An 8,653-nucleotide genomic window follows, 5' to 3' on the forward strand; every position below is an offset into this window, starting at 1 on the left:
CGTGTGTAAGGAGAGGGGCGGTGGGGAGAAGGAGGTCTCACCTGGCCAGCAGACCCACTGCATAGTGGTGGGTGTCGGCACAGAGCAGCGTGTCCCAAGCACACTTGCGTTCCATTGCCATCAGTAAATCCACACACTGCAGATGGTGGAACAATGCCTTCACAGTGTTCACTACAAAGCTGTGTGCAGAACAAAGCCCAGGTTATGCTGGGACCCCAGGCTTTAGCCCTGGGGACATGGGAGTGACAGGAGGACTGGAATGGAGCACCTGTTGGGATTGGTGGGAAGGCCATTTTCCTCCTGACATCTCTTCCAGAAAGTATTTACGTCCTCTGACATCTGCTCTGTAGTGATGAGAACTTGGCAGAGCAGAGCCACAAGGAGATGGGGGGAATATTCCACAAATGGCTCTGGGCACCAGGGCAGGCGGAGCATCTCCCAAATCACCCTGGTTCCCTGCAAAGGATAAACCATCTAGAGACATCACTCAGTACCGAGTGGGAAGACCTGAGCATATGAGGAAGAGGCCAGAGAGACACAGGGGTAGCATCTGGCTAGTGCCCTTGAACCTGCCCCTAAACCAGGTTTCAGCCCAGTGCCTGAGGCAGGGAGATGCATTGCAGTGGGGGAGAGGATGGAGAGGCACTGGAGAAGCAACCTGTGTACAAGCAAAGGCCAGTTACAGAAACTCACAGCCAGGGCAAATACATCCTTATTGTCCCCATCAGAGGTGTACATTTTTTGCAGTGGCCAGCCATCCATCACACAAAGCAGTGTTGGCAGCACCTTTTCCACTGTTGTTCCTGATGAGGCTATGGTCTTCCACATGATTGCTGCACCTCTGCAGGACCAGAGCTGTGTCAGGGGCGTCTCAGCCAGAGCACTGTAGCCTGGGCAGCTACAAAGGCCCAGATGACAGAACCACAGTGCCCTGAGGCGTAGGGAGGGAACACGTCAGGAGGCTTAGGGGCTGACAAGCCAGGGCTGGGAAATGGAGGGTCCAGTGGCTCCTGGAACTCTCTGCCTGTCTAGCAGACCCCATTGGACTGGCTGTCCAGGGTGATGGGTCCTACAGGCTGGTGAGACCTGAGTCCTCAAGGCAGCTGGGCACTGTACCTGTCACATGATGGGGCACAGCGCAGGAGGGTCACTGCGACATCGGTGGGGTGTGCCTCAGTCAGCCGCAGGATGTCCATGAACAGCCTGTCGTCTGGAGACCCGTCGGACACGAGCTTCTGGTGCATGTTCCTCACAAAGCCCGGCACCTGCAGAAGGCACGGGGAGACTTGGAGAGCTGCCAGAGCAGCAACTTCCCCAGCTTCCCTGCAAAGTGCTTCCCTTCCCACCACATTGGGCTGGGCCTGAAAGGCTGAGGAGGCCCAGTGGAACTGGCTTGAGGTGTCACGCAATTCCTGGGGGCACCCAGCCCTGGCCACAGGCCACTTACTTGACTCGGATTGGAGACAAGTCTCTCCCCAAAATGATCCAGGCTGGGAGCAGCAGCTATGCTCTGAGGGGCTGTGGGGCCAGGCTCTGCTGCACCCTTGGTAAACATGGTGAGCATCTCTTGACACCAAGGGACGTTTGAAAACATCTGCAAAACAAGGAACAATAGGGAAGAGAGGGATGATCCATTGAATGCTCCAAGGGTGATGCTCGGCTGAGAAGATGGAGATGGCTCTCAGTACCTGGCCTACAGAGTGCCAGCAGCTACGGGAAGAGTCTGGCCCTTGTGTCTGGATCTTGGCTGAATCTGGCAAAGAGCAAGGAATGCCAGAGCTGAGGGGCTGCAGGAGAGGCCAGAGAGGACAGCCCAGTCCTGTAGTCCCCAGGCAGGGACAGCCCCGGGATGGCCCAGGCTAGCAGGGCCTCCAGGTCCAGCCCAGCAGAACCTCCAGGCCCAACCCCTCTTCTGTCCTATTCATGGGCAGGTCCAGAGGGAAGGGATGGGATGGGGCAGGGCCAAGCTGGCTGCAGGCACCAGCCCTGTGGCCCAGCTCTGCCACTCACCCCTCTTCAGCAGCTGGAACCGCTCCAAGTCAGTATGTTGCTGTGGCAGGACACCACTAGGGCATTTTTCCACCATCTTGGGTAGGCTGGGAGGTCTCTCTGCCATGTCAATGTCTCAAAGTTCTGATCATGGCAGTGGAAGAAGAGCGGGAGCAGGCTCTGGCTCACGTGCTTCTTCAGGGCCTTTTTCCCCTTTGCCACGACCGATTCCATCACCACTTGGTAGAGGCGAATGGAGAGCTGCTGCACAAGGCCGTTGTCCTGTCGGAAAGGAAGCAAAACTCCTCCGCATTAGCTGCTCCAGGCCCCCCTGCGCCCCGGCCCAAGGCAGCACCCAAGTGCCCGTGGCTGGGGGCACAGAGCCTTACATTGTCAAAGAGCGGCCAGAGCGGCTGGGAAGGAGCCTGGCACCAGGCTCAGGAGCTGACAAACAGAGGAGCCACAGCGGCCTGGAACGCTCCGCCTGTCTGGCAGTCATCAGGGCCAGGCCCTACAGGGTGACAGGCCCGTGAACCCTAAGCCCTCGAGGCACGTGGGGCTGCCCTACCTGTCACACGACGGGGCCCAGCGCAAGAGGGTGACCAGCACATCCAAGGGGTATTCCTTGGTCAGCTCCAGAAGGGCCTTGTCCAGCCTGCGCTCAGCAGACTGGTTGGCCGTGAGCCACCCGTGCATGTACCTGACCAAGGCTGGCACCTGCAGAAGGCACGGGGAGACTTGGAGAGCTGCCAGAGCAGCAACTTCCCCAGCTTCCCCTGACAAGCGCTTCCCTTCCACCATACTGGGCTGGGCCTCAAAGGCTGAGAGAGCCTGACAGACCTGGCTGGAGGCACCACACCATTGCTGGGGCCACCAAGCCCTTGCCCCAGGCTGCTTACTTGCTTTGGATCGGGGACACCCTTCTCCACAAGCAAATCCAGCATGGCAGCACTGGTCTCGGCATCGAAGAGCTGAAAGTCGGCCAAGACTCCGCTGCCCGCCCTAGCGGTCTCTTCCTGCCCAAGGCACGTGATGAAATCACTGATGGTCTGCAGGGAAGGCCAGCAAGACAGGGAGAATCCATGGAGTGCTCCAAGCCTGGTGCTTGGCTGAGCAGTGACAGCAGGCCCAGCCCAGGTGGGGATGGCCGCAGGTACCTGCGCTGTCCTGCTGAAGCAGCCGGGGGCGGGTTCCCGTTCTTGTGTCCCGTCCTTGGCGGCATCTGGCAAAGAGCGAGCGCAGCCGGAGCTGAGGGGCTGCAGGAGAGGCCAGAGAACACAGCCCAGCCCTGCGCTCCCCAGGCAGGGAGAGCTTCGGCATGCCCTGGGGGATGGAGCACGGCCGCCTGCAGGCCCAGCCCCGCTTCTGTCCCATCCATGGCCATGTCCACAGGGATGGGATGGGGCCAAGCTGGCCGCAGGCACCAGCCCTACGGCCCAGCTCTGCCACTCACCCTCCTGCAGCAGCTGGAACTGCTCCAGCTCTTCAGGCTGCTGAGCTGAGGCAGCTCCAGCCTCCTCCTTCTCCAGCCTGGCCAGCTTGGGCATGCTGGAGGGTGTGTGCTCCATGTCACACTTTGGTGTTGAGTGCTTGCTGCAGCAGAGGTGGCTCAGAAAAGCTCCAAATGAGCAAGTGCTGCAGTTGTGCCTTGAAGGCACCTGAAACGCTGAAGCCTCGGGAAGGCTACAGGACAGCAAGTCCTGCAGCCTGTCCTCGAGGCCACCAGCAAGAGAAAGGTCTCAGAAAATAAATGGGACTGTCAGTCCCGCAGTTTGTCCTCGAGGGCACCGGCCGCAGGGACGGCAGACGCTTCGGAAATGCTCCGCGTCACCGAGTCCCGCAGCCTGGCCTCGAGGTCACCTGCACAGAGAAGGCCCTGGAAAAGCTCCGGGTCAGCAAGGAACGAGTTGCTGTGTGGGGGCTCCTCACAGCAGGGCTCGGTCCCGTCCTGGCCCGTTGCATGCACCGAGCACAGTGGCGTGGCCGCGTCACCGCCAGCACCTATGTCACAAGGTGTCACAAAGGGTCACCCTTGCACACACTGTCCCTTCCCATCCCACGGGGATCACGGTGCCCTGTGTCACAAAGAGCCCTAGGACACGCCTCCACGTGCCCTGGGGACACCCCCACCCCACCCAAACTGCCCCAGCTTGCAAGGAAGACCTTGCCCCAAGAGTTGAAGCCACAGCCCAACAGGAACTTTGGGAGCAGCTCAAACAACAAGCAGCTGCTCCTCTGCTCTGCCTGCTCAGGGCAGCAGAATGAGCCCCCATGGATGCCAATGGAGCTGGGCAGGAAGGGCACTGGGGCCTTCCACAGAACATGCCACAGCCTCTTTGGGAACAGTCCCGGTGCTCAGTGGCTGTCACACACGCAGGGAGTGACACAGACACAGAACGTGTGGCCCAAAGCACCAATGCTGCTCTGTCCCCTGGGGAGCGCTGACAGCAGCAGGCGTGGCAGAGTCCCTGCCAAAGGAGACCTGCCACCTCCCAAGCCCTGCCAGACCTGTGGCCCCGGGCACTTCTCTGCCAGAGGACAGCCCAAGCCAACGTGTGTTGGTGTCTGTGTGATCCTTTCTGCAGGTAGCTGTTGGCAGGAGCACCTGGAGCAACACATGGTGGCCATACTTGGTATCTGTCACAAGGCAGAAGATTGTGCCCCTTCCTGGAATATAAAAGAAAAACACTACCCACTGTTGACTTTCCCAGTACAATTACAGTCTGACAGAGATAATGTCAAGTTTCCTTGTGTTCTTCTAACTTGGTGTTTTCCTTGCTTTCTGGATAAGAACCAGTGTCTGATGCCCCGTGCTCTGATTCCTGCCCGTCTGGCCGTGGCCAGCAGCTCACGTCCAAACACATCTGGGTGCCTTCGGGGCAGGGGAATGGACTGGTATAAGCAGTGATTCTCCCTGGTGAACCTGGCAGTGACCCAGGAACTGGAAAAGATTTGGGACCAGTCCTGAGGCATGGTGGCAATCATAAACACATGGTGTGACACAGACACAGGACAGGTGGCCCAGAGTACCAGTACTGCTTTGTCCTCTGGGGAGCACTGACATCAGGAAGTGTGGCAGAGTCCCTGAGGAGGGTGTGGGCATTGAACGCCTTCCTGGGCTAACTGGTGACAGCTGAGCTGGCCATGTGCTTGCTGTATCATCTTTATGTCCTGCTTCACACTGGATTGTTCCATGTTCATCTTTCCCACCTCCTTGTGGAGACCCTGGCTTAAACCCATGGCCTAGGAGTCCTCATTCTGCCCTGTGTAGCCCACCACACAACCAGGTCAGCAGGGATGGATCCTGCACCTCCTGCCCAAGCCAGGCTCTGTGCTGGATCATGGATCCCACCTGAACAGCAAAGACCTGATCCCACAGCTTCAACCACTGCCTGCACAGGGAGGACAGAGGCAAGCACTGCTAAGGAAGTGAGGAGTCAAAGAACAGGGGGAGTCTGGTGGGGGAGCTCCTGCTCCTCCGGCATGGCCTGAAGGTTTTCACAAGACTGTAAATCTGATGTCAGCCTCACCCTCGATGGCAGAATCCAGCAGCTAGTACAGACTGACAGTGTCCATGTCTACTGCTCTGCCCAAATCCACAGCTCCTGTCCTGGGGGAGCAGGAGCCTTTCTGCCTGCAAGGGATCCTCCTAGGTAGCAGGGGTAGTTAGCTGTGAGCTCACGGCAGATGATGCAGAGACAGCCAAGCTCCCAAGAGCATCTTTCTCTGGACAAGGTGGATAGCTCTGGCAGGCACCAGATGCTCGCACAGTCAATTGATAAACACAGGCTGATAGAGAAAGCAGGAGAGGCTCTTTGTATGAAGTTCCAATGGCAGCTTAATAACAACACCACTGAAGGAAGTCAGGGAGAGCAGAGCCCCGAACAGAGGAGGGTCCAGGGGTTATAAACAGCCAGAAGTGGGCAGGATATCATGGTCTGAGGGCCAATGGGTAAAGGGACTAGGGGTGGAATGAAGGCGGGGCAAGGAGGAAACAACCAACGGGGATACAGTGGGGGAGTGTCTACAAAGGTAAGCCAATGGGAAAACTGGAGACAGTGAACTTTCCAGGACTGGGGAGGAGAATATGGATGCTGTCACTGGGGTCATTAACATACAGAACCTGGGGAAACCAGAGGGCTGTGTGGAGGACTGTCAGGGTGTCATTCAAACAAGTGTCCTCCCATGGCATCCTGGTTTCCCCCTCACCCACCTGGGATGCTGCAGTTAGCCACAAGCCTTCTGCTCCTTCCTGCCCAAAATCTCAGTGCCTGTTCTGGAGGGACAGGAGCCTTCCTGCCCAGCAGGGTTTTTCTAGGGTCAAAGGGGTGATTAGCAGTTTCTTTCTGTCCTAAGAGAAGCCTTTGTCCCAGAGGGCATGCTATTGGGTGGGTTAGGTAGGATGTAGGGGTGGACAGCCAGGAGCCTCCTTCTGTCCTGGGGGGAGCCTTCCTGCTCAGAGAGGACAGTGTAGTGTAGAAGATGTGAACAGTCAGCAGGCTCCTTCCTCATCTTCCCCCACAGAGAACTGAAACCTGTATGGTGCACATCCCCCTCCTCATGCCATTTCTTCCTCACTGGTCTCCCATTGCTTGGCAGTGCTGCATGCTGAGCAGCAGGTAGATTGTAACCTCATAGAGTCCTTGCATCCTCCTGCCACAGACAAGGACACCTTCCACCAGACCAGGCTGCTCCAAGCCCCGTCCAACCCAGCCTTGGACACTTCCAGGGATCCAGAGCAGCCACAGCTTCTCTGGGCAGCCTCTGCCAGGGCCTCAGTACCCCAAGAGGGAAGAATTTCTTCCTAATAGCCCATCTAACCTTGCCTGCTGGCAGTGGGAAGCCATTCCCCTGTTGTCCTGGCCTTCCAGATGCCTGTCCAAAGTCCTCCTCAGTCTCTCTTGGAAGCCCTTTAGGCACTGAAAGAGGCTCCCTGGAGCCTTTCCTTCTCCAAGCTGAACACCCTCAGCTCTTACCTTTTCCTCACAGGAGGGGGCTGTAACCCTTGGAATATCTCTGTGGTCGTCTCTGGATTTGCTCAAACAGCTCCATGTCTTTCCTGTGCTGAGACCCCAGGGCTGGAGACAGCTTTGTGTTGCAGCATATGTCACAGCACAGGTTGCAGTTGAGACAGCCACGATACACAGAGTGTCACCATAAAATTTCAGAAAACTTCAGCCCATACAGAACAACACCTCACCACTTCAGAAGGCTTCAGGCATCTGCCCTTCTTGTTCTTCAGCCCAGCCTTTTATCCCCTCATGCTGATGCCCTGCCCCTGTGTGCCCTCTGCCCCCTTTGGTGGTTGGTCAGTGCCCCTGGGCACTCCATGGCTCGTTGCTGTCAGTGCTGCTCACCTGCTGCTCACAGCTGCACCCACTGGGGGTGAGGCTGGGCCAGCCCCACACCAATCACTACAAACTGTGTCCCTACAGCTTTGCAGGTGTTCAGGTCTCACCTGAGCAGGGCAGAGGGACAGAATGCCCTGTCCTTCTGCCCATGCTGTGGGACCAGCCCAGGACATGGTTGGTTTCCAGGGGTGAGTTCACGTGGCCCAGGCATGTCCAGCTCCCACCCACTGGTACCCACAGCCCTTGGCAGGGCTGCTCTCAATCCCTCCATCCCCCAAGGTGGATTGATGCTGGGGGGTGCCCTCACTCAGGTGCAGCATCAGCACTTGGCCTTGTTGAACCTCATGAGGCTTCCATGGGCCACTTCTTGAGCTTGTCCAGGTCCCTCTGCATCATTCAGTCCTTCAGTTGTGTCATTGCACCCTCAGCTTGGTGTCATCTGCAAACTTGCTGAGGGTGCACTCAATCCCTTTATCCATGGATTCATAAAAATATTACACAGTAGTGATCCCTGTACAGACCCTGAGGGTCACTTGCCTTCTCCTTGCCTCTTACCTAAGTCATGGTAAGACTACCATGACCTTGGAAGTCCATGTGGGACAAAGTAGGTGGCATCATGTCAAGAGACAGTGCTTAGGATCACCATGGTCATGGCTAAATCTTGGATCTCTTTTTATTGCATGTAAAAAAACAGTCTGCATTTGTATCTCTCTTTTCATGTGCTGCAACTCTTGAGAAACAGATTCCTTCCAAAACAGAAAAATAATTTCAGAAACTTTTCTTGGAGGAGTCTGGGGTTGCCATGCAGGATATCAGGTCCCAAAAGACCTGATAGATCAAAAGACTCCAGCTGCCTGGGATGAATCTTGAATAGATTCCAGAGCTGAGAGTTTCTCCAAAGGAGAAAAATCACCTCAGGTAACATCTTGGAAGTAGTCTAGGACTGACACCTAGGATCTCTGAAATCAGAGATCAAAACATTCTAGAAGATCCCTGGGAAGAGTGTCAGAGGAATCCTGGAAGAAGCAGTTTCTATCAAACAAGAATTGTACTGAATATATCCTGTATCTACTTGATCTCTTCTGCATGTGCTCAATCCAAAATTGCAGCTTGCAGCAGATTTTAACAACAGGTGAAATCCAGACAGCCATATCCTCTCAAGACATCACTGCATAACACTTGAATAATTCAGTTTCAGCAAGAAGAAATTTAAATGCAGAGTAATATTGCACACAGGTGTAAAGATGTTCATAATTTGGAAAAGGCAAACAGGGCTGAGTTGAGTCAGCCTAAGTTGAATCTTTTTAAATAAA

At 56.0% G+C, this 8,653-nt stretch overlaps 1 protein-coding gene across 1 annotated transcript in view; it reads right to left on the minus strand.

Moving 5' to 3' along the window:
• LOC120511482 overlaps positions 1 to 4,684 on the minus strand; it is a 6,324-nt gene extending 1,640 nt beyond the window's left edge. The window contains exons 1-5 of the mRNA XM_039728578.1: positions 4,498 to 4,684; positions 1,448 to 1,594; positions 1,117 to 1,265; positions 694 to 841; positions 328 to 456 (exon numbers count right to left, since the gene is read on the minus strand). Of these exons, the coding sequence (XP_039584512.1) occupies positions 328 to 456; positions 694 to 841; positions 1,117 to 1,265; positions 1,448 to 1,594; positions 4,498 to 4,617 (693 nt within the window). The 5' untranslated portion in view covers positions 4,618 to 4,684. The remainder of the gene's footprint in view (positions 1 to 327; positions 457 to 693; positions 842 to 1,116; positions 1,266 to 1,447; positions 1,595 to 4,497) is intronic.
• Between the last annotated feature and the right edge of the window lie 3,969 nt (positions 4,685 to 8,653).

The sequence above is a fragment of the Passer montanus genome, unplaced genomic scaffold (genome assembly GCF_014805655.1).
Source record: "Passer montanus isolate IOZ18808 unplaced genomic scaffold, ASM1480565v1 scaffold66, whole genome shotgun sequence".
Taxonomy (NCBI): Eukaryota; Metazoa; Chordata; class Aves; order Passeriformes; family Passeridae; genus Passer; species Passer montanus.